We start from the raw sequence: 25,825 nt of genomic DNA on the forward strand, positions 1-25,825 counted from the left end.
TAACTGTTCCTCCAACTCCTTCCACGCCTCCAGCAACAGTCCTTGTTGGCCATGATTCTGGCCAAGAATGTCTGTTGACGATAGAAATATCAGCTCCAGTGTCCAACAAGGCTTGTAAAATAACTCTCTCCCCTTTATTTTCCAGAGTGACTGTTGTTATTGGTCTTTCTGTGAGAGGCATGGATAACATCACTAATCCTCCTGTCGAGCTGAATCCTCTGTCACCTCTAGTTTGTTGATTTCCAGTTGTCATTCCCTTAGTTAATTGTAACAATGGCACCAACTGTGCTATCTTGTTTCCCTTCGGTATAACAATTGGAGGAAACAAAGTTTGTGCTACAATATAGATTTCACCTTCAAAGTCACTGTCTATTACTCCAGGTAGCACAAATATTCCTTTTATTCCACTTGATGAACGTCCCAACAGCAATGCCCCTTGTCTTTCGCCATTTATAATTATTGGTCCGCATACTCCTGTAGTAATCCTTTGTGGTTTAGTGTCAATAAGTGCAACATCTACTGCTGTTGTCAAGTCCAATCCGAGGCTGCCATGTGTTGCTGGGGATAGTTGTCCTGCTGAGATGAGTTGAGATGTGGCTCTGGAGCTGGTGTAGGGTGGTCCCTCAATGATGCTGGAGCCGCGATTGGTGTCCTCGCGCTGCGACCCCTCGCGCTCGACGTCCCGTTTCCCGATCGACGGCACACAGTGGTACTGTGGGTGTCTTGCCGGCAGTTCTGGCACCAAACTCCTGGCTCCCTACACTGTTGTCTCTTATGACCCAGCTTCCCACATCTATAACACTTAAACTTTCCACCCTTACTATCACTAAAGTCTCTATTGCCCCCTAATGGTTTTAAAGGTGCAAGGGCGGCTGCAAAGGCTTGCTGTTGTTGTTGTTGACCTTCAATTAACTTTTCCCCTAGTTTTTCTAATGATTCCACTAACATTGCCTGTGGACCTACAGGGACCTTGCTCATACGGTCTAACATTAGTTCAATTGGTGCATCAGCTGGCAAGGTAACCAATACAGCTCTGGTGGCAGCGTTACAGTTTTCCAAGGCACATTGTCACAACAGTGCAGCTTTTAGAGCCGGAGGCATATTTGCCTTATTCAAGGCTGCTGTGAGCCTATCCACAAAGGCTGCAAAGGGCTCCTGGGTTCCCTGTTTGATTGACATATATGATGGAGTGGCTGGAGCTTCCCTTACGTTTGAAAGGGCTTCCCGAGCCAAACGCATGGACTCCAGACATTTCTCGGGACCCATTTCCATCTGCATTGTCACATGTGCAAAGGCTCCTGTGCCCATCAATTGATCCACTGTAACGTCAGCCAACGGGTCCCCGTGTGCCCGTGCTGTCTGAGCCGAGATGTCACACAACCTTTGCCAGTGTGCATGCCACAACAATAACTGTGAGGGGGTTAATGCCATACGAAATACCCCTTTAACATCTTCTGGTGTTAATACATGTGTATTCCAAATGTAATTTAACAATTGTTGGACTGGTTCACTTTGTACCCCTGATTCATTGACTGTTGCTCGTAACTGCATTAACAGTTTCCAGTCTAAAGCATGATAGGCAGCTTGCTGACCTCCTGGTACAGGTGTAAAAATAACCGGCAAAGCCTGCATACCAGTGGCAGCAGCAACTACTTCAAAATTTCCTTCAGCTGCAGCATGAGTAGCTAATGAGCTCCAGTCTATTCTTGATAGCTGTTTTTTGGCAGCCGCTTTCCCGCTAGAAGATATAGATAACTTTTCTAACTGTGTCATGGGTGGAGGATCAGGAAACTCCATCTCCTCCTCCTCCTCCTCCTCTGCAGCCTCCTCATCACTTAACAAAGGTGCAGCAGGTTCCAGAGGAGTAGGAGACGGTGATCTCACTGGCCCCTTCACCGTAACTGATGCACAGGTATTAGGAATTGCATCATATCTATAATCCATTGTAATTTTCCCAGGTTCTCTATCTGTTACCCCCTTGCTGGGCATTTCTTCCTTTAGGGTTTTTGTTGCCACAGCAGCTACTTTCTTTTCACAATGATATCTCTTTAAAGCATTTATGGTTTCTCTCCATGGTTTCAATAATTTCTTATATTCCTTACTTTCCTTCTTTTCATCTATAATAGCATCCCATAACATATCTCCATATTTTCTCCATTCATCTACAGAAAACAATTGCCCGGGATCCCCAAAGAATCCTTTGGCTGTGCCTAGTGCTACCTGCCCTGCCAACTGTTTAACACAATTGGCTCCTTTCTTTTCTAAAATTCTTTGTAATAATTGTAAAGCTACCTCTTTTTCCATATTTCCTTTCTCCTTTGACGTACGCTGGCCAGCGTTTTCAATGCAGCACTTCCGAAGAGGAGGTAGCGGACGGACGGCGAAGAATTCTTAGAATCTCCAGACGCGGCTTCTCTGTGCCCGCACAAACAAGCTTTCGTCCCCTGCTGGCTGCACGGCAGGACTTTTCCGTCGATCTGCTCCTCTCCGCTGGTTTCCACAGGGAAGGTGTAAGTCTCTGTTGGTCTCTGGTGTTCCTGAGTCCTTGTGGGTCCCTGTTGGTTCCTGCTGTCCCTGTTCGGGCGCCACTTTGCGGAGAGTTTCGAGCAGGGAAGACACAGAACACTCAATATGAGATCCTGCAAGTGTCTTCAATCTTTATTTCTAACAGGGTTCTTTTATATGATTTCTGTAACATATGCCTGCTAGCCATTCTCTTATTGGTTACATGATAAAAAGGTTACACTCACATACTGCACGTACTCGCGGTCATCAGCTACTTATTTTTACATTTCTTTAACCACAACTTCTCTTCACCAAGTTCCTTACTTTCGTTGCCGTCTTGTCTCAGCAGAAATCTTCTTGCTTGCACAGCACCTACACAGACTTGTGACCCTGTTCCATTAACCATTCTTCAACAATCGCGGAGTAATAGTCGCTCCTGAAAAGGTGCAAAAGGCAGCACCTTGGAAGTATTTGGGGTGGCACATAGATGCTAGCAATGTTAAACCTCAGAAGGTTCAAATAACACGAGAAATTTCAACAGTGCATGATGTCCAGAAGCTTGTGGGAGATATCCAGTGGGTGCGGAATCATTGCGGTATCACTAATGACGATATGGCCCCTTTGGTAGAACTCCTGGGTACGAGCGCACGCGCAGACAAGAAACGGGAAATGACAGGAGAATAGAAAAGAGCCCTCGAATATATATCAAAGAAAATTGCATTTAGCTTTGCATCCAGGTGCAATGAGGATTTACCGATCATGTTGATGATCATTAATACAGGGGATTCTCAGAGATAACACCCTTATGCGCTAATTTGTCAGTGGGACACAAAGTGCTCAGATCCCTTGAGAATTTTGGAATGGGTCTTCTTAGCCATGCGACCGGACAAATCTATTGTAACCCGATTGGAATTATTTGCACAGCTGATCATTAGGGGAAGAACGAGGATTGTAGAGATTGCAGGGACGGAACCGGAAAAGTTGGTAATACCTCTGGTAAAATGGTATTTGGAATGGGGAATTTGGCATTCTTTAGCGTTACAAGTGTCATTAGCGGGGTTTGGAGGTACGATAAGTAATCAATATGCAAAGCATAAGTTCTGGTCACTATTGGAACAGCAAACCTTTGAGCAAAAACCATGGAGGTCAGAAACACCTGTACACGGGGTAACAGTGATTACTGATGCTGGGAAAAAGACAGGTACGGCCGCCTGTACGTGGAAAGATGCTAACGATCAGTGGTGTGAGCATGTTGAAAAGGGAGAGCCTGGGGATTCTTTACAGAATAGTAGTACCCACACTAATTAAAAGGTTTCTGTCCTTGCTCCATTGTAGAAGCCACTTTAAACAAGCTTTATCATATTTTTTGCCTCTCTCTGAGAGTATATGTTGGGGGAGCTTAACTACCGCTTCTTCTCCTTCTTCTTTGGAAAGCGTAGACCTCATCTCCTCCCCCGACCGCTCCCCTCCTTTACGGGTGAGTCCTTTTTAATATCCACCTCTGTTTTTTCAACCAGCCTCATAAATGTCTTTACGGCTGCCTTTTCCCTCGCAGATGCTGCAAAACCCATGCCGCCTTTTATCATGTAAGCTTACGATTTTCCTGCCTCTCTCGAGCAGCCCGGCGCTTTCTTTCAAGCCCACCAGCATCCGTGTTAATTTCCCCTGCCTTTTCAGTTAGCATTCCCTCTTGTTCCTTACCGGATCTCGTCGGAGGTCGCCAGATGTAGGGTATAGGGTTATTCCATGCGGGACCCGGATGACAGGACACCAATATGATGATTAAAGTTGCCAGTTTATTGAGCCTAGCTGATCATTCTTATACAATTCTCTAAGTTCCTTACAAGCTTTGATTGGCTGCTGCATGCAAGCATTTGGTGTCCGCGCGCACAAGCATAAAATGTGATTGGTTATATCGACACTGTCCACGCGTATAAACATAAGATACAGTTAGTTATACTCACTCTGTACATGCGCATAAACACAGGACATAATTGGCTATATATCCTGGTTTCAGCTGGGATAGAGCTAACTGTCTTCCTAGTCGCCGGTACAGTGCTATGTTTTGAGTTCAGTATGCGAAGAATGTTGATAACACTGATGTTTTCAGTTGTTGCTCAGTAGTGTGTAGACTATAGTCAAGGATCTTTCAGCTTCTCATGCCCAGCCAGGGCACAAAAAGTTGGCACAGGACACAACCAGGGCACCTGACCCAAACTGGCCAACGGTGTATTCCATACCATGTGACATCCCATCTATTATAGCAACTGGGAAGTGTGGGGGGGGAATCGCCGCTTGGAAACTAGCTGGGTGTCTGTCGGCGGGTGGTGAGCAATTGCCCTGCGCATCATTTGTACATTCCAATACTTTTATTACTACTGTTGTCATTTTATTAGTGTTATCATCATCATTATTAGTTTCTTCTTTTCTGTTCTATTAAACCGTTCTTATCTCAACCCAGGAGTTTTACTTCTTTTTTCCCGATTTTCTCCCCCATCCCACTGGATGGGGGGGAGTGAGTGAGCGGCTGCGTGGTGCTTAGTTGCTGGCTGGGGTTAAACCATGACAGTCCATTTTTGGCGCCCAATGTGGGGCGCGAAGGGTTGAGATAACGACAAACCTGACCGGAGCTTGTTAAAACAAATTTGTTCCAAGCTTTCATTATGCTGATTTATGTGTTCTTAGAGTTGTTGCTCTGGCTTTTAAAGCTCTGTTACGTATCACCTCGCTTGCTGTATATAGTTCCACTTCTACTGCTTATCATCCGTGGGAGGTGGATTAAGGTTTTTGCTTTGATGTATGGTATAACACTGGTTTATGGTATGATAAAGTCATCGGCTGTGGGATTAATCCGGTATTTGCACTCAGCATTGTCACCTTTATACTGCGGGAGCCACCTGTGGGAAACTATTAATAATTATACCATTTACCTTTCTTCCTTGTAAAACCACTCTATGGGTGGGGTACCTTTCTTCCCCTCTCCTTTCTCCTTCAGTCCAGTTACAATGGTGTTTTGAAAAATTTGAATACTGTTGGGATGTTGGGACTAGCACAGTCCTAGGCTAACTGCTAGGAATTAGCATGCTTCTGAATGTGGTTCAGCTCTCGTTCAAGGTTAAACAGCAATTTAAGAAGATCACGCAGAGATGTGCCCCAAGACTGGATAATTATGAGTGGCCTCGGGTGTGTGGGGTAGTATGGGCAAGTACCTAGAAAAGTGGGCACCTCCAATGTTTTGGAAATTCACCCCTGAACAAGTGCAGGATCCAGAAGAACTAGTAAAATATTTGGAAAAAGTATGCTGTCACCCCGGCAGCTCCAGAGAGATACAAATCACTGCAACGTGCTGCGGCCTGGCCCATGCCTATCGAGCCCTGTTCGACACCACTCAGTACCCTCAAGGGGAAGAGAAAGTCTCTGGACCTAACAACAAAACAATGAGCACCGTGGTCCCTCCAACCCTGGCAACGGGAGCTGCGGTCTCTCCAGCCCCACTGATGAGCACTGCTGCTACCCAAACCTCGGCGACAGACGCTGCAGTTATCCAAAATCCGACAAGCAGTACTGCAACTGAACAAGTGGGTCAACCTGCACTAGTATCAGTTGCCCCTTTTCAGAAAAAGAAATATACAAAAAAACCAGTTAGCTTAGCGAAGGATGAAGGTGAACCAAGGTCACCACAGGAACAGGAGGAAGAGGCATAACCAGAAGTAATCACCCGATCCTTATCCCTGAGTGAGCTGCAGGATATGCGAAAAGATTTCGGCCGCCATATAGGTGAGCATATTATCACCTGGCTCCTCCGATGCTGGGACAATGGGGCTAATAGCTTGGAATTAGAAGGTAGGGAAGCCAAGCAGCTGGGATCACTTGCCAGGGAAGGTGGCATTGACAAGGCAATTGGAAAAGGGACACAAGCCATCAGCCTCTGGAGGCGACTCCTGTCAAGTGTGAAGGAAAGGTACCGCTTTAAGGAAGATGTTATATGTCAATCAATCAAGTGGACCACCATGGAAAGAGGTATCCAATATCTGAGGGAATTAGCTGTGCTAGGGACGATTCATCATGACCTGGACAACCCACAATTTCCCAAAGATCCATACAAAGTCCAATGCACATGACCCATGTGGCAGAAGTTTGTACGGAGCGCAGCATCGTCCTATGCCAACACACTGGCGATAATGTCCTGGAAAGACGAAGAGGCACAGACAGTGGAGGAAGTGGCTCACCAACTCCGTCAATACGAAGAAAATCTCTCCTCCTCCCTACAAGCCTGCATTTCGGCTGTGGAGAAGCTGTCCCAGGATGTCCAACAAATCAAAGAGGATATGTCCTACTCCACACTTGTAAGGAACAATGTCTCAGCTATAAGGAGTGAGCATTCTTCTGCCCAAGAGAGAGAATATAGAAGGTACACACCGCGAGGTGCCCTGTGGTTTTACCAATGTGATCATGGAGAGGACATGAGGAAATGGGACGGAAAACCTACCTCGGTCCTAAATGCACGGGTACATGAGCTGTGAGGAAAAACCACCACAAAAGGGGATTCTACCAGGAAAAATGCCGCTCCAGTTTCCAAAGAGAGTGGAAGGGCTGATATTTTTTCAGATCCTCTTGAAGGGACTTCTGAGCCAATTCTACGAGAAGTGAATACTGAATACTCTAAACAGAATTAGAGGGGCCCTGCCTCCAGCCAGGTGGAGGAAAGGGACAACTGGGTCTTCTCAATGGTGTGGATTCGATGGCCTGGCACATCAGACCCACAGGAATATAAGCCTCTAGTGGACACCGGTGCACAGTGCAGTCTAATGCCATCAAGTTACAAAGGGACAGAACGCATTTGTATTTCTGGTGTGACAGGGGGATCCCAAGAGTTAACTGTATTGGAGGCTGAAGTAAGCCTAACTGGGAATGAATAGCAGAAACACCCCATTGCGACTGGTCCAGAGGCCCCGTGCATCCTTGGCATAGACTATCTCAGGAGAGGGTATTTTAAGGACCCGAAGGGGTATCGATGGGCTTTTGGTATAGATGCCTTGGAGACGGAGGGCACTGCACAGCTGTCTACCCTGCCTGGTCTCTCTCAAGACCCTTCGATTGTGGGGTTGCTGAAGGTTGAAGAACAACAAGTGCCAATTGCTACCACGACGGTGTACCGGCGGCAATATCGCACCAACCAAGACTCTCTGATTCCCATCCACAAATTGATTCACCAACTGGAGAGCCAAGGAGTGATCAGCAAAACTCGCTCACCCTTTAATAGTCCCATATGGCCAGTGCGAAGTCTAATGGGGAGTGGAGATTAACAGTAGACTATCGCGGCCTGAATGAAGTTACGCCACCGCTGAGTGCTGCCATTCCAGATATGCTAGAACTTGAATATGAGCTAGAGTCAAAGGCAGCCAAGTGGTACGCCACAATTGACATTGCTAATGCGTTTTTCTCAATCCCTCTGGCAGCAGAGTGTTGTCCACAATTTGCCTTTACTTGGAGGGTGTCCAGTACACTTGGAATCCATTGCCCCAGGGCTGGAAACACAGCCCCACCATTTGCCACGGACTGATCCAGACTGCACTAGAAAAAGGTGAAGCTCCGGAACACCTGCAATACATTGATGACATCATTGTATGGGGCAACATGGCAGAAGAAGTCTTTGAGAAAGGGAAGAAAATAATCCAAATCCTTCTGAAAGCTGGTTTTGCCATAAAAGAAAGTAAGGTCAAGGGACCTGCGCAGGATATCCAGTTTTTGGGAATAGAATGGCAAGATGGACGTCGTCAGATCCCAATGGACGTGATCAACAAAATAGCAGCTATGTCTCCCCCAACTAATAAAAAGGACACACAGGCCTTCTTAGGTGTCGTGGGGTTTTGGAGAATGCATATTCCAAACTACAGTTTGATTGTAAGCCCTCTCTATCAAGTGACCAGGAAGAAGAATGATTTTAAATGGGGCCCTGAACAACAACAAGCCTTTGAACAAATTAAGCAGGAGATTGCTCATGCAGTAGCCCGTGGACCAGTCCAGGCAGGACAAGATGTTAAAAATGTGCTCTATACTGCAGCTGGGGAGAATGGCCCTACCTGGAGCCTCTGGCAGAAAGCACCTGGGGAGACCCGAGGCTGACCCTTGGGGTTTTGGAGTCAAGGATACAGAGGATCCGATGCTCGCTATACCCCAAGTGAAAAAGATATATTGGCAGCATATGAAGGCGTTCGAGCCGCCTCAGAAGTGGTTGGTACTGAGACACAGCCCCTCTTAGCACCCCGACTGCCAGTGCTGGGCTGGATGTTCAAAGGGAGAGTGTCCTCTACACATCATGCAACTAATGCCATCTGGAGTAATTGGATCGCACTGATCACACAACGGGCTCGCATAGGAAACCCCAGTCACCCAGGAATTGTGGAAGTGATCACAGACTGGGCAGAAGGCAAAGATTTTGGAATGTCGCCAGAGGAGGAGGTGACGCGTGCTGAAGAAGCCCCGCTGTATAATAAACTGCCAGAAAATGAGAGGCAATATGCCCTGTTCACTGATGGGTCCTGTCGCATTGTGGGAAAGCATCGGAGGTGGAAGGCTGCTGTATGGAGTCCTACACGACAAGTTGCAGAAACTGCTGAAGGAGAAGGTGAATCGAGTCAGTTTGCAGAGGTGAAAGCCATCCAGCTAGCGTTAGACATTGCTGAAAGAGAAAAGCGGCCAGTGCTCTATCTCTATACTGACTCATGGATGGTGGCAAATGCCCTGTGGGGGTGGCTACAGCAATGGAAGAAGGGCAACTGGCAGTGCAGAGGTAAACCCATTTGGGCTGCCGCACTGTGGCAAGATATTGTGTCCCGTCTAGAGAATCTGGTTGTAAAAGTGCGTCATGTAGATGCTCACGTACCCAAGGGTCAGGCCACTGAAGAACATCGAAACAACCAACAGGTAGATCAAGCTGCCAAGATTGAAGTGGCTCAGGTGGACCTGGACTGGCAACATAAGGGTGAGCTATTTATGGCTCTGTGGGCCCATGATACCTGAGGCCATCAGGGAAGGGATGCAACATATAGATGGGCTGAAGAGCGAGGGTTGGATCTGCCCATGGACACTATCACGCAAGTTATTCATGAATGTGAAACATGTGCTGCAGTTAAGCAAGCCAAGTGGTTAAAGCCCCTGTGGTATGGAGGGCAATGGCTGAAATATAAATTTGGGGAAGCCTGGCAGATTGACTATATCATACTCCCACAAACTCGCCAAGGCAAGCGCTATGTGCTGACAATGGTGGAAGCAACCACCAGGTGGCTGGAAACATATTCTGTACCCCATGCCACTGCCCAGAACACTATCCTGGGCCTTGAGAAGCATGTCTTGTGGCGACATGGCACCCCAGAAAGAATTGAGTCAGACAAGGGGACTCGCTTTCGAAACAACCTCACAGACACCTGGGCCAAAGAGCATGGCATTGAGTGGGTGTATCATATTCCCTATCATGCACCAGCCTCTGGGAAAATCGAGCGATACAATGGACTGTTAAAGACTACATTGTGAGCAGTGAGGGGTGGGACCTTCAATCACTGGGATACACATTTGGCAAAAGCCACCTGGTTAGTCATCACCAGAGTATCTGCCAATCGGGATGGCCCTGCCCAATCCGAATTTTTACATACTGTAGAAGGGGATATAGTGCCTGTAGTGCACATAAAAAATATGTTAGTTGCTGGCTGGGCTTAAACCACAACACTATTTTAAATAAAAGAAGCAACCCCACATTCCTCTGTTACCAGTTCCTCCAGGGCTGAGAAACCAGCCTGCAAAGTCCGAGGTGGTGTTTCTTCTCAGCCCATGGGCAGTGTGTGCTGCTGCAATGGGAACAATGTGCTGCCAACACCAGTATGGCCTTGGGTGGAGATTTGCATCCAGTCTGGGCAACGACACTCCAGGAAGGAGATGGAGGAAATAATCCTGGCCCTTCACTCTATCTTACATATCCCCATAGTGGTCTGGACAAGACAAAATGGGATGAGATTCAGTAGGAGGGGACCTAACAGCTCTCTAACAGGTAGGTGAGCTGAGCCCAGAGACATGTTGACCTAGGAGCAAGCGAATCTCCAGTTTGGGCAGTTTGAAGGACAGATATTAAAGAACTGGTTGGGCAAATATGTCTCGGGCTGCTTAAGACAAGCTGATACTGCCTTGGGGCAGGAGGGTGGTGAGGTGGACCTCCAGATGTCCTGCTCTGCTTCAGTACAGCCCAAGGAATAGCTCTCAGTGGTTTGAGTTACAAGGGGCTTTGAGGGGGTGCTGTAAGCAGGTCATAGGGGAAATGAGAAGAGCTCCTACCCCCTGCTTGACCTTTTCCATCACAGGAGCATCCATCTGACGTGATGGGGGTGAGATGGTGTTAAAGTCAAGCCCAGAGTCACCAGGATCCCTGCTGATGCCTCAGCAGAACAAAGGAGCAGTGAGGAGGCAGCAGGAGAGGAGATGGTGTCATCTTTTAAACCAGGCAAGTCCGGTTCCCTAGAGGAAGGAGAAGATGTCTCATCCTTTGAGGATCCTTTCAGGAAAGAAATTGGATAAAGCGCCAAAGAATATCACGTGAGATGATCCTGCCCCAAGAACGAAGTCGCGTAGGTGAGACCTGCCCCATCTTCCCACCTCTTGTCCCTTCTCTCTGCCAGCTCATGGGGCAGTAACCCTCTAATGTGACACTGAGATGGTGCTTGCATTTTCAAATCTTCTGCTGTTGCTAAGCAGAGGAGTTAACTCTCAGTTTGTTATCCTTCATGAACAGAGCTTGCAGGAAGGAGGAAAGAGAAGAGGAAGAGAGATATTAAAAATAGATGATGAGAACAAAGCAGAAAGTAGTTTTCATCTCAGATTTACATAAGGTGCCAGTGGCATCTTGAGGTCCAGTTTACAGTGACAACTTCTGCTGCCAGAGGCTGGATTAATGGCACGTGTAGCCTCCTCCTCTCCTGGTCAGACTTCCCCTTCCTGGAGCCATGTGTTCCTACACCAGACCCTATTTCTTGTTCTCTGAGTCCAAAGAACAAACCGATCCCTTCAGGCGAAAAAAAAAAAAAAGGAGATTGTGATGGGTTGACCCTGGCTGGATGCCAGGTGCCCACCAAAGCCATTTTATCAGACCGCCTCCTCAGCTGGACAGGGGAGAGAAAAATATAAGAAAGAGCTTGTGGGTCGAGATAAGGTGTATTGGTTTTGTTTGGCAAGGTTTTGGTAGCGGGGGGGGGGGGGGTTACAGGGGTGGCTTCTGTAAGAAGCTGCTGGAAGCTTCCCCTGTGTTCGAGAGAGAGCGAGCCCATACCAGCCGGCTCTAAGACGGACCCGCCGCCGGCCAAGGCCGAGCCAATCAGTGATAGTGGTAACGCCTCTGTGATAACATTTTTAAGAAGGAAAAAAAGTTGGGACGGAGAAAAACTGCCGCCGGAATGAGGAGTGAGAACATGTAAGAGAAACAAGCCTGTGGACACCAAGGTCAGTGAAGAAGGAGGGGGAGGAGATGCTCCAGGCGCCTGAGCGAAGATTCCCCTGCAGCCCGTGGTGAAGACCCTGGTGAGGCAGGCTGTCCCCCTGCAGTCCAGGGAGGTCCACAGTGGAGCAGATATCCACCTGTAGCCCGTGGAGGACCCCACGCCAGAGCAGGTGGGTTCCCGAAGGAGGCTGTGACCCCGTGGGAACCCCGCGCTGGAGCAGGCTCCTGGCAGGACCTGCGGATCTGTGGAGAGAGGAGCCCACAGAGCAGGTTTTCTGGCGGGACTTGTGACCCCGTGGGGGACCCGCGCTGGAGCAGTGTGCTCCTGAAGGACTGCACACCGTGGAATGGACCCATGCTGGAGCAGTTCGTGAAGAACTGCAGCCCGTGGGAATGGCCCACGTTGGAGGAGTTCGTGGAGGACTGTCTCCCGTGGGTGGGACCCCACGCTGGAGCAGGGGAAGAGTGTGATCAGCCCTCGTCCTGAGGAGGTGAAGCGGCAGAAAATAACGTGTGATGAAATGACCATAAACCCCATCCCTGTCCCCCTGTGCCGCTGAGGGGGCTTGGTGGTGAAATCCAGGAGGGTAGTTGTGCCCGGGAAGAAGGGAGGGGTGGTGGGAAGGTGTTCTGAGATTTCATTTTATTTCTCATTACCTTGCTCTGGTTGATTTGTAATAAACTGAGTTAATTTTGCAAACTGAGTCTGTTTTGCCCGTGACGGTAATAGTGAATGATCTCTCCTGTCCTTATCTCGACCCACGAGCCTTTTGTTATATTTTCTCTCCCCTATCCAGCTGAGGATGGGGGAGTGATAGAACGGCTTTGGTGGGCACCTGGTGTTCAGCCAGGGTCAACCCATCACAGGAGAGATCACTCACCAATTGCTGTCATGGGCAAAACAGACTCAACTTGGGGAAAATTAACTCAATTTATTACAAATCAACCAGAGTAAGGTAATGAGAAATAAAACCAAATCTCAGAACACCTTCCCTCCACCCCTCCCTTCTTCCCGGGCACAACTTCACTCCCAGATTTCTCTACCAAACCCCCCAGCGGCACAGGGGGACAGGGATGGGGTTTATGGTCATTACATGATATTTTCTACCCCTTCATCCTCCTCAGGGGGAGGTCTCATCACACTCTTCCCCTGCTCCAGCATGGGGTCCCACCCACGGGAGCCAGTCCTCCACGAACTTCTCCAGTGTGGGTCCTTCCCACGGGCTGCAGTTCTTCACAAACTGCTCCAGCATGGGTCCATTCCACAGTGTGCAGTCCTTCAGGAGCACACTGCTCCAGCATGGGTCTCCCACGGGGTCACAAGTCCTGCCAGAAAACCTGCTCCAGTGTGGGCTCCTCTCTCCACAGATCCGCAGGTCCTGCCAGGAGCCTGCTACAGCACGGGATTCCCACGGGGTCACAGCCTCCTTCGGGAACCCACCTGCTCTGGCGTGGGGTCCTCCACGGGCTGCAGGTGGATATCTGCTCCATTGTGGACCTCCATGGACTGCAGGGGGACAGCCTGCCTCACTATGGTCTTCCCCACGGGCTGCAGGGGAATCTCCACTCCGGTGCCTGGAGCATCTCCTCCCCCTCCTTCTTCACTGACCTTGGTGTCCACAGGGTTGTTTCTCTTACATGTTCTCACTCCTCTCTCTGGCGGCTGTTTCTGTCTGTCCCAACTTTTTTCCCTTCTTAAAAATGTTATCAGAGAGGCGTTACCACTATCACTGATTGGCTCGGCCTTGGCCGGCGGCGGGTCCATCTTAGAGCCAGCTGGTATGGGCTCTCTCGAACACAGGGGAAGCTTCCAGCAGCTTCTTACAGAAGCCACCCCTGTACCCACCCACCCCACCCCCCCCCGCTACCAAAACCTTGCCACACAAAACCAATACAGAGATGAAGAGAGAACAACTCTACAGTTTATGGCATTGCACACCCCATGGAAAGCCCTGCTTGCAGGTGGGCAGTGACCATCTGTGGGAGAGCAGCTAAAGGAGGAGGAGGAGAAGGCTTCATCCTTTAATGGAGATATATTGGATCTGATTAGGATGGGTAAATGCCATATGATAAGTCAAAAAGTTATGTCAGCTGCAGGGCAGCCTGGTCTAGGGGAAGGGGACACCAGGCAGAGCAGCTGAGCCTACCCGGGAGCGCAGGCAGAAATGCAGGCAGGAGCCTCGGAGGTGGCTGCCCAGGCTTCAAAGTGCTCTGTTGGTTCAACAGTTTCTATTTAGTGTGAACAGTGGATGTTTTTGTAGGAGAGAGGGAAAAAAGTTGGGGGAAAAAGACCAATATTCTTTCTAAAAGCAGGCCTGATTGATAGAAAAATTTCAGCCTGCCCTATTGAATACACCAGGGCTTGCTTTACTTTCTGCCTTGCATGATTACCTCTTTTGTTAACATTCAAGATAGGCAGCAGGCAGAGATAAGTCCTGAATAGCTCCAAACTTTGCTTCTCCCATCTCTCCCAGCGTTAGGCTGGTTCAGACAAAGCCTGCGCTGGAGGCTGGCTGCAAGGAAAGGTGTTTCAATTACCATAGAAATAGGAGCAGTGCAATCCCAAAAGGGCTCAGCTCCCACCCATTGAATCAACCCAACATTTTCCTCTGAGCCTGAGTAAAGCCATGTTTGACTGGTGAGCTGGGATGCTGCGTTAATGGAGCAGGTCCTTCCTGGCTGGTGTCAATTGGGGAAGGTCACAGAGTGGCCCTCCGGGTTGGATGCATTATTAGACTTGTTAGCAATGGAAACAGGGCATGTGCAGGGGCAGCTGTAAGTGGGTGCTAGGGTTGGGGCATTTGGGAATGATGGTGGCTGTGACATTAAACTTGGGCATTTGGGAGGTGGGGATGGAGGTGTGAATGGGGCTGATAGGGTGTATTCGGTTTGTGTGGCAAGATTTTGGTAGCTGGGGGATTACAGGAGTGGCTTCTGTGAGAAGCTGCTAGAAGCTTCCCCTATGTCCGACAGAGCCAATACCAGCTGGCTCTAAGATGGACCCACCGCCGGCCAAGGCTGAGCCAATCAGCGATAGTGGTAGCACCTCTGTGATAACATTTTTAAGAAGGAAAAAAGTTGGGACAGACAGAAACAGCAGCTGGAGCGAGGAGTGAGAACATGTAAGAGAAACAACTCTGCAGACACTGAGGTCAGTGAAGAAGGAGGGGGAGGAGATGCTCCAGGTGCCGGAGCAGAGATTCCCTTGCAGCCCATGGTGAAGACCATGGTGAGGCAGGCTATCCACCTGCAGCCCATGGAGGTCCACGGATGAGCAGATATCCACCTGCAGCCCACGGAGGACCCCACGCCGGAGCAGGTGGGTACCCGAGGGAGGCTATGACCCCATGGGAAGCCCGCGCTGGAGCAGGCTCCTGGCAGGACCTGTGGATCTGTGGAGAGAGGAGCCCACACTGGAGCAGGTTTTCTGGCAGGACTTGTGACCCCGTGGGGGACCCACGCTGGAGCAGTGTGCTCCTGAAGGACTGCACACCGTGGAATGGACCCATGCTGGAGCAGTTTATGAAGAACTGCAGCCTGTGGGAAGGACCCGTGTTGGAGAAGTTCGTGGAGGACTGTCTCCTGTGGGAGGGACCCCACGCTGGAGCAGGGGAAGAGTGTGAGGAGTGCTGCCCCTGAAGAGGATAAAGCAGCAGAGACAACATGTGATGAACTGACCATAACCCCCATTCCCCATCCCCCTGTGCCTCTGGGGGGGTAGGTAAAGAACCCCGGAGTGAAGCTGTGCCCTGGAAGAAGGGAGGGGTGGAGGGAAGGTGTTTTAAGATTTGGTTTTATTTCTCATTACCCTACTCTGGTTGGTTGGCAATAAATTAAGTTACTTTTCCCCAAGTTGAGTCTGTTTTGCCTGTGACAGTAATTCGTGAGTGGTCTCTCCCTGTCCTTATCTCGACCCACGAGCCCTTTGTTATATTTTCTCTCCCCTGTCCAGTTGGGGTTGGAATGATAGAACGGCTTTGGTGGGCACCTGGCATCCAGCCAGGGTCAACCCACCAGATAGGGTTTGGGGAGCAGTGAGCGGTAACGAAGCATGGGCAGCTGGGACCAAGCTGTTGGGATTGGGAAGAACAGGGATGAAGATAAAGACTCGTTGCTGACCCCCGTCATGGGGCCAAGTGGGACATGGTGGGCAGAGGTGAAGCACTTTTTCTCTCCTGGAGAGAGCACTTCTGAGAGCATCATGTCTGCAGCCCTCCCAGATGTGGCCCAGATGAGATGGTTTGTAGGGTTTAGGGATTAATCCGTGCGGGGCCCGGACGACAGAACACCAATGTGATGATTAAAGTTGCCAGTTTATTCAGCTTAGCTGATCATTTTTATACAATTCTCTAAGTTGTTGAGAGACTTTGAATGGCTACTACATGCAAGCACTTGGTGTCCACACGCTCAAGCATAAGCGGTGATTGGTTACATCAGTACTGTCCACGCGCACAAGCATAAGCGGTGATTGGTTACATCGGTACTGTCCACGCGCACAAACACAAGACATAATTGGTTGTGTTAATTAAAGCATACAAGACTTGTCTCAGTCCAATTGGTCAAGATAAGCCCCTGAATTGAGGTTGTTTGTGCCAAGTTCCCTTTATCGTGGAATGTGCACCTGTGTTTTCCTAATTGGGATCTTTCTTCTTCTATCTTCTTATTTATTCTGTTCAAGGCCTTCTAAAGGCGCCTGGAACAGTCTTGTGACCATGAGCTATTTTCAGGCCCAATAACTAAGTTCCATATAACTGAACCCTACATCTTCCCCTCTCTTCTTTTTTTTTTTTTTTTTTTTAAACATATTGCTTGCTGTCTTGTTTAGCAAACTTAGCCCAGCAATCAGTAGGTGTCAGTTTTATGTGGGTGTCCCTACGGAGGCAACTATGGTTTTGCTGCACACCAGCCTGATGCTCTTCGGAAAATCCTGGTATTTATACATTTGCAGAGGAATGGATTTTAGCACACGTGGCCGGCGGGTGCCAAAATCCGCCTCAATTGAAAACCTATGACGCATGCACTCGCTGGCTAGGCGCACTGCACGAGTCATAGTTATGTTATCAATTGGTTCATGGGCTTTGTGATGCGGTTGTAATGCACTGAGAATTCTAACCTGTTATGTTAGGTAAGATGACCTACGCATTAGTTTTTGGCTGAGGTGGTATTCATATTGCGGCACCATCTATGATGCTTCGGATGATGATGGTCGTATAAATCAAACGGAAGTCCATCATGGGCTTGCACCTGTGAAAACACAAGCATAATCTCGCCCTCAGATTATTAATGAAAAATGGACTTTCCCATCGCCCTATTTCTAGATTCTTAACTGAGTCTATGACCTTACTTCTAATTTTAGTTTTAACTAACTGGTAACAAATTTTTTTATTTTTTTTTTTTAATTAATGAATAAATGACTACATATCAGGTATCTTAAAACTACTTCCACACTCGGCTCTTATGAGTAATGTTTCGCCGAGTGCTGATTGACATTAAATCATATATATATATATTTGCTATAATAACTCTAAACGGCTTATTCTCTGTACGATTAGTTATAGGTTAGTAGGTTAGTTGATTAGTTAAATGTCTGTTACAATGGTTATAAAAAAAAAAATCTTTTTTTTTTTTTACTCTTAACTATCTTATCTACCCACTCGCACTAAAATACATATCCAAAACCGATATCATACTCCGTGTTTTTTAAACGCATTCTTAATCTCCGCATTGACTGCTGGTCTCCGTCATGATTTGTCTAGTCGGTCTACCTAGGGCTTCGGGACTTGCTGACGTCTCCTCTGCCTCTTGCTCTTGCTCTTCTGAGTTGTCTGTGGCATCTGGTCACTCAATCCACGGCTTGATGCATTTCGCCGGTATCCAATGGGGTTGTTCGTTACCTGTGGAAACACAAGCATACCCTCTTCCCCACGTAAATAATTTGCAAGGTCCTTTGCTTATTAACTCTTGAGGGGTACAATGCCGCATGTCTTCCCCCGTTTTTAAAATGTTTAAACGATCCTTTAAGGTCCGATGTGCACCTTCAACAATAGCTTGACCTTTGGAATTATGGGGTACGCCAAAATTATGAGCTACCCCCCACATCTGTAAAAATGTTTCTAATGACTGTGCGCGATATCCCGGGCCATTGTCTGTTTTAATTTCTGTTGGCACTCCCATGGCGGCAAATGCTGCCAGAAGGTGCTTAATTACGGCCTTAGCATTGGTTGATACATGAACAGTAGCCCACATAAGGTTCGAATATGTGTCAATAGATACATGAATAAATTTATATCTCCCAAAACTGGGATATTCTGTAACATCTGTTTGCCAAATTTGCAATGGTGATAATCCCCGGGGGTTCACCCCTTGTGGTTGTAAGCTTGGAATCTTCGGACAGTCTGGGCAAGCAGCAAGAATAGCTCTGGTTTGCTGCAATGGAAGATTAAATTGCTTACTCAGCGCTTTTGCTGACTGATGATAAAATTTATGGGATAGCAGTGCTTGTCCAAACAAATCAGGTTTGGGTGTATTAAAATAGATGTTTGCATTGGCTACTACCAGTTGATCTGTGTGCGCATTACCTTCCACAGTGAATCCCGGCAGCGTTGTATGGCTACGAACATGATCGTCCGTTTTTCTAGTAACATCCATAATTTCAAAAGTGTCATAAACAGCTGCTTATTACTTACAGTTTTTAGTAGGGACCTATGTATACGTTTGACTATCCCCATGACATATTGAGAATCCGAAATAATGTTGACAGGTGTTTTATCCCACTTTTTAAAAAAACAGCATACGGCTAATAACTCGAGCACTTGTACTGACCCCTCTGACAGAATGACTTTGGATTTCCAGGATCCATCCTGTAAATATACAAATCCTGCTTTACCTGTCTTGCTGCTAGCATCAGTAAAAACGGTAATGGCCTCCAGCGGCTTATCGCTGCAAATAGAGTGTAGTTCCATTGTTAACATTGTTTTAAATAATGGGTGAGGGGGGTAGTGATTATCCACTTCCCCCTTGAAGTCCAGCAGAGCTACTGCAAGACAGTCATTTTTCGTCATGGCATTACTCACAATATCAAGTGACATAGGCAAAATAATTTTGTCCATTTGCTTCCCTGAAATTTGTGTCGCCCTTGCCCCTGCTTTTTGAATGCACATCCCCAGAGCTTCAATTCTAGTGACTACCGTTTTTGACATGCTAGCAGGCAAGAATATCCATTCTAGTATTACCAATGGGTTTTGTTTTTGTTGCTCATCCCACTGACCCAAAATTCCCGCAACTTCCTTATCTGAGTTATATACATACAAATTTATGGGCAAATCAGGGATATATCTGCCAGACATAGATGATGTGATTTTCTGCTCAATTGCTGTCAAGGCTCGCCGCCCGGGTGCACTTAGTTGTAGTACAGAAGTTAGGCTATTGCTGCCCCGCAATAAGTCCAGCAGTGGTTCTAAGTCTGTATTTGTGATACCACAATAAGGCCGGATCCACTGTAGGTCTCCGACAAGTTTTTGTACATCATGTATATTTCATATGTCTTTGTGTAGGGACAGCTTTTGTGGACGAACAGAGGCTTCCGCAACTTGCAAACGCGGATATAGTGTTAACGGTGTTCCATCTTTTTTAAACCTTGATCAACAGTTGCTGGCTTTGTGTCCGAACTTGTCGCACTTGTTACAGACCCCAGGAAAGTTTGACTGACTGCTGTTAGTTAGTGCTGGCATAGATCGAGGCTGCGTTGCTATGCGTTGAGGGCATGCACGTCTCAAATGGCCCGGTTGACCACACCGATAACACGCTAAGGGGTATTTCTGTGGGCCGCGGTCTCCTTTTCCCTGTTGCACTATCGGTTGTAATGCTACCGCGAGCGCTGCAGCATGAGCTTCAGCATGTATTTTAGCTTTCTCTTGTTCCTGTATCAGAGGTAAGCGATTACAAGCCCCTATGATATCCACTAATGTAGCTGTACGTGGAAGTGACACAATGATTTGTCTGCATTTTGCATTCGCATTTTGAATAGCTAAGTCGTTTCCGACTGCAGCTTTCGCTTCAGGGGTTAAAGTGGGTGACGCATCGACAGCAGCTTTCAAACGGTCAAGGAATTTCATGTACGGTTCCTCTTCCCCTTGTATGATTTGAGAATAGGGTGGAACTGGCTTACCCACTTGCAGCACCTCTGAAATAGCTTCCAGAGCTAGTTGTTGTGCCAATTGTAAAACCTCTGGTCTTAATGCAGCCTGAACGGGACCAGTAGCAAACTGTCCCGTGCCGAGTAACATATCAACACTGACAAATGCAAGTGGATTTTGTGCCCCAGCATCTAAATTTCTCACCTGGGCTTCCTCTGCTTTCTGCCTCCACCGATCGTGAAACAGCAACCTCTGAGTTGGTTCGAAGAACATTTCCACCAAAACCTTTATATCCGCTGGCACTAAGGTTTGTGCCTTGAAAAATTGTTGTATCATTTGTTGTACGTACTTATTGTCTATTCCATATTGCACGATGGCTTTTTGCAGTTCTCGAACCGTTTTCCAGTCCAGAGGCGCCCATTGTCGTTTCCCTCCTGGTTCAGTGAACACGGGAAATGAGCTGATAGTGGGTGGCAGTATGACTCCTTCTATAGTGGCTTGCTCGATAATCCTGCGCCAGCGTTGTCCCGGCGAAAAAGACGGATCGCTGGGTGGTGGTAGTGGGGTCCTGCCCGGGCTGGTTCCGTGTTTTGTGAGGGCGGGTCTGTTAGCCGTCGCATTCCTTTGTATCTACCCTCGTATCTCCCTTCAGACCCTTTCCCCTCATCGGGCATTAATTCCCCCTTTTGTACACACAGGTCAATCAGTTCTTGCATTTTGTCCCTGGGGGATTTTTCTTCCCCATTGCCCACCACTTTAGCAAAAGAATCCATACTTTCTACGATTGCAGTTGCTGCTTTCTCATATGACTTTCTCGTCAACGGCTGCCCACCTTTACCCCCGTCTCTTTTCCGCATTTCCTTTAACAATTCTAACATTGTCTCTTTTTGCTCTATTATTAGAGTAGCCAAGTCCTTGTTTGCATCATTAGAATTGTTACATAGCTGGTTTTGAGCTTCCTCAGTATTCTCTAAGTCCTGTTGGGTCCCCCAATCATCAGTGTCCATGGGCAGGGGAATGTCCTCCGCTCGTAACGGCGGCTGACTTGACTTTTCCAGCAAAGGATTTATCACCGCCTGTTCCTCGGGTGTTAATGGGGCCATGGGAACATCGGCGTTATTTCCCTTCCCCCAAAAATTCAGCTCTTCTATGGGAAAAGCTGCAACCGGTGTTTTCTGTTCCTCTAACGGCGGCGCCATTGGCAGCAGGGGGGGCTCCGATGTTCCGTATACCGTCTCTGCTGCCGGACAGCACGCTAGTGGAGCAGGAGCATTAATGGTTCGAATTTCTGTCGCTATAGCATGTTTTAGCGCATCCTGAGCAGCAGTTTCTGATGTTATTCGCTGCATCATTTGGAGACACTTTTTCCAATGTGCTGCCAGACGTGCAGCTATTTTATTTCCTTATTGTAAAGAGTCCCATATTTCCTTTCCTAAATTCTCCCAAATAGACAATGAAAAGAGGGCCTCAGAGTCCTTAAAAAATCCTCTTCTTTGGCCCCACTGTAACAAGTCCTCTAACTGATCCTTTTTAATATCTATTTTTCTTTCTTCTGTCAGTCTCATAAATGTCTTTATGGCTGCTTTTTCTTTCGCAGATGCTGTGTTACCCATGCTGCCCTTTTTATCAGTGTAAGCTTACGATTTTACCTGCTTTTTCCTAAGCAGTGTCCTGCCTCTCTCGAGCAGTGCTGGCGCTGTCTTTCAAGCCACCGTGGTCCGCGGCAATTCCCCCGCATTTTCAGTAGCGTTGCCTCTTGTTCCTCTTCGGATCACGTTGGAGGTCGCCAAATGTAGGGTTTAGGGATTAATCCGTGCAGTGCCCGGACGATGGAACACCAATGTGATGATTAAAGTCGCCAGTTTATTGAGCTTAGCTGATCATTTTTATACAATTCTCTAAGTTGTTCAGAAAGTTTGATTGGCTACTACATGCAAGCATTTGGTGTCCACACGCACAAGCATAAGCGGTGATTGGTTACATTGGTTGTAGGGTTCAGTTATATGGAACTTAGTTATTGGGCCTGAAAATAGCTCATGGTCACAAGACTGTTCCAGGTGCCTTTAGAAGGCCTTGAACAGAATAAATAAGAAGATAGAAGAAGAAAGATCCCAATTAGGAAAACACAGGTGCACATTCCACGATAAAGGGAACTTGGCACAAACAACCTCAATTCAGGGGCTTATCTTGACCAATTGGACTGAGACAAGTCTTGTATGCTTTAATTAACACAACCAATTATGTCTTGTGTTTGTGCGCGTGGACAGTACCAATGTAACCAATCACCGCTTATGCTTGTGCGCGTGGACAGTACCGATGTAACCAATCACCGCTTATGCTTGTGCGTGTGGACACCAAGTGCTTGCATGTAGTAGCCAATCAAAGTCTCTTGTTGGGAAGTGGCTTGCTGAAAGAGGACATGGGCCTGTGGAAAAGTTGTGCGAGCAGAGTTCTGTGTGAAAGAATGTCAGTTTGAGCAGCAAGACTAGGCCTTGGCCGAAAATAGCTGGCTTTACTGATATCGGGAGAAAAACAACAGCTGGTCTCGCTGTTATCAGGAGAAAGACAGGGACGGTGTGACCTTGGCATAACTTCACAAGTAACTTTTGAAGAAGTTCTCATGAGAAAGTTACTGAACACGCGTAGCTGCCAACCACAAGTGGGTGTGTTTTAGTAATGAATAAACATTAGCAATGTACCAATCATATTAGGACTAGTAGGCATAATTATCGCAAACTGTATAAATATGAGCTATCCATGCAAATAAAGTTGAATCACTTCTATCACTCATATTGGGTCGACTTATGTGCATTCCTCCGCCGTTCCAACAGTCTCTCAACAACTTAGAGAACTGTATAAAAATGATCAGCTAAGCTCAATAAACTGGCGACTTTAATCATCACATTGGTGTTCCGTTGTCCGGGCCCCGCACGGATTAATCCCTAAACCCTACAATCGGTACTGTCCACGCGCACAAACACAAGACATAATTGGTTGTGTTAATTAAAACATACAAGACTTGTCTTAGTCCAATTGATCAAGATAAGCCCCTGAATTGAGGTTGTTTGTGCCAAGTTCCCTTTATCGTGGAATGTGCACCTGTGTTTTTCTAATTGGGATCTTTCTTCTTCTATCTTCTTATTTATTCTGTTCAAGGCCTTCTAAAGGCGCCTGGAACGGTCTTGTGACCATGAGCTATTTTCAGGCCCAATAACTAAGTTCCATATAACTGAACCCTACAATGGTTGGCCAAATCCAACAGTGATGGAAGTACCTGCTACCCAGGAAGCCTGGCACCAAAGCGAGAGTGCAGCTCCCAGCCCACGTGTCCTGCCAGTCAGCCTGATCCCATATTGACAAAACATTATGTCCATCAACCGAAGACAATTTAAGAAGGATGTTAAGGTACTTGCATGCGTCCAGGGGAGGGCAACAAATCTGGTGACAGGGCTGGAAGGCATGTCCTATGAGGAGCGGCTGAGGACTCTGGGTTTGACTAGTTTGGAGAAAAGGAGGCTGAGGTGTGACCTGATTGCTCTCTGCATTTTCCTGAGGAGGGGAAGCGGAGAGGGACGTGCTGAGCTCTTCTCCCTGGGATCCAGCAATAGAACGTGTGGGAATGGTTCAAAGCTGCACCAGGGGAGGCTTAGACTTGACATTAGGAATCATTTCTTTGCAGAGAGGGTGGACAAACACTGGAACAGGCTTCCTAGAGAGATGGCCAATGCCCCAAGCCTGCTGGTATTTAAGAGGCATTTGGACAATGCCCTTAACAACACGCTTTAACTTTTGGTCAGCCCTGAATTGATCAGGCAGTTGGACTAGATGATCATTGTAGATCCCTTCCAACTGAAATATTCTATTCCATTGACATAAATAAGAACAACACAGGTCTGAGCTCCTACAAAACACAACCTCTCTTAACTGCGTTGGGGAATGGGAGGAAGGATCAAAACTTCATTTTCTGCCTGTAGCACCTCACACATCCGTGGATCCACGTGAAAAATAACACCCGTGGGAGGGGGCTAACTGCCTGTTCCTCTCCTGCTGCTGCTTAGGGGTTACTGCAGGATTTTTAGGGGACCCTAGGTCATGCAAGGTCACTTCTCAAAAAACATCCTTTGTACAAAACCGGCTGTTTTTTTGACCGTGGGCATCTGTTAGCGCAGCAGCGTGGCCTGGCCATACCCACCCGTGACCCCCACACAGCACCACCCCCTCCATCCTGCTCCCACTGCCAGCCCAGCACGTGGCTTCTCACCCTGCCCCGCGGCCTCCGCGCCAGGCACTGTATGGCCAGGCCTCGCCGGAGGGAAAATGCGGGCCTGGCCCATAGGGGCTGATACAGCACCAGGAACCATTCACCCGCGCACCCCACAGGCGCTGTGGCGGGGAGCGCTGCCCCTTTAAGTGCACGGGTAGGGGCGGGGCGTGCCGTGCCGCGGGCGCGGCGCGGCGCGCTGAGGTCAGCGGCGAGCGGGTGCCGTCACAAAAGGAAGTGGCGGCGGCGGTAGCTGTCAGCGTGGGGAGGGGTGGGGGTTTGTGGAGTAGCGCGGCAGGAGCGCGGGGGCGGCGGGGGCCGCGCCGCGCCATGGCCCAACAGCAGATGAGCAGTTCGCAGAAGGCGCTGATGCTGGAGCTGAAGTCGCTGCAGGAGGAGCCGGTGGAGGGCTTCCGCATCACCCTGGTCGACGAGTCCGACCTCTACAACTGGGAGGTGGCGATCTTCGGGCCCCCCAACACCCTCTACGAGGGTGGCTACTTCAAGGTACGGCCTTTCCCCCGCCCTGCCGGCGGACCGGCCTTCCTGCCGCCGCGGTGCTCCCGGGGAGCCGCCGCTGGGGCCTGCACGCCTCCCTCGACGCCTGCCGGGCCTCTTTGTCGGGCTCAGAGGCGTCCTGGTGGGGTGGCGGGCCCGCGGCTGCTGTCGGCCCCTCCGCCCCCCGCGGGAGGGTGTTGGGGCCTGCGGAAGGAGGGGGGGTAGGGAGGCGCGGCGTCCCTCGGTAGTGCCCTGCCAGCTGCTCGTCCCCTCCTGTTGCCGGCGGTGGGGGGACGGGGATGGTTTGCAGTGGCAGGTTGGCTGGGGCCTGCGGGACTTCCCCTCTCCCTCAGGATGAGCTCTGGGGAGAGGGGGCCGCTCCACAGCTGCCTCTGTTCTGTTATTTCCCTGCTTTCACCCCAAAGAAAGGTAGGCACCTCGTGGCAGGGTGCAAATTCTTCCCTTCTGCCCCACATTGTCCGCTTGGCTCTTGTCTGTGTATATTTATTTCAAAGTAAGGGGCTTCCTAATCATCCCTCGATAGCTTCACTGGTTGCACAGGAGCATCCTGTGTAGGATGACTAATTCAGAATAAAGGCTGTGTTTTCCTCGGAACTTTGTGGGCTTCAGGATTGTTTTTCATTATTATTATTTCCCCCCCATTTTCCTTTTCTTTCTCTCCGAACTTGTAGAGGGCAGCCTTCAAAGGCCTACAGCAACACATAATTGGTAAAGGTAGATAAATGCTTTCAATTCCTCTCTCAAGCTTCTTGTTAATCCAAAAAAAACTTTTGTGGTTGTTATTTCCCTTCTTGTAAATATAGTAAGCAAGAAATCTGGTATTGCCATCCCAGAAAGGAACTGAAGGGAGCAGACTTAAATTCTCAAAACAACTGGAGGAGGAATTGCATGTTTTTCTTAAAAGAAGTAATTAAAAAAAAAACC

At 48.4% G+C, this 25,825-nt stretch overlaps 3 protein-coding genes and 1 long non-coding RNA gene across 6 annotated transcripts in view; 3 read left to right on the forward strand and 1 right to left on the reverse strand.

Moving 5' to 3' along the window:
- LOC126035298 (uncharacterized) overlaps positions 1 to 25,825 on the forward strand; it is a 227,458-nt gene that overhangs the window by 143,259 nt on the left and 58,374 nt on the right. The window lies entirely within an intron of this gene.
- LOC126035259 (uncharacterized) overlaps positions 1 to 25,825 on the forward strand; it is a 393,856-nt gene that overhangs the window by 15,390 nt on the left and 352,641 nt on the right. Inside the window, exon 1 of one of the 2 annotated variants that reach the window (XM_049793622.1) lies at positions 5,701 to 5,801. The exons of the other annotated variant lie outside the window; for it this stretch is intronic. Within the exon in view, the coding sequence (XP_049649579.1) occupies positions 5,703 to 5,801 (99 nt within the window). The 5' untranslated portion in view covers positions 5,701 to 5,702. Of the gene's footprint in view, positions 1 to 5,700; positions 5,802 to 25,825 lie in introns of those variants that run through there. 2 annotated transcript variants of the gene reach the window in all.
- The window catches only part of LOC126035413 (uncharacterized), a 57,059-nt gene continuing 48,354 nt past the window's right edge, over positions 17,121 to 25,825 (reverse strand). Inside the window, exon 3 of the long non-coding RNA XR_007504912.1 lies at positions 17,121 to 17,325. This is a non-coding gene — a long non-coding RNA (uncharacterized LOC126035413). The remainder of the gene's footprint in view (positions 17,326 to 25,825) is intronic.
- Positions 24,616 to 25,825, forward strand: part of LOC126035375 (ubiquitin-conjugating enzyme E2 R2-like) — a 96,869-nt gene continuing 95,659 nt past the window's right edge. Inside the window, exon 1 of the mRNA XM_049793913.1 lies at positions 24,616 to 24,889. Within this exon, the coding sequence (XP_049649870.1) occupies positions 24,713 to 24,889 (177 nt within the window). The 5' untranslated portion in view covers positions 24,616 to 24,712. The remainder of the gene's footprint in view (positions 24,890 to 25,825) is intronic.

The sequence above is a fragment of the Accipiter gentilis genome, chromosome W, assembly GCF_929443795.1.
Source record: "Accipiter gentilis chromosome W, bAccGen1.1, whole genome shotgun sequence".
NCBI classification, from domain to species: domain Eukaryota; kingdom Metazoa; phylum Chordata; class Aves; order Accipitriformes; family Accipitridae; genus Astur; species Astur gentilis.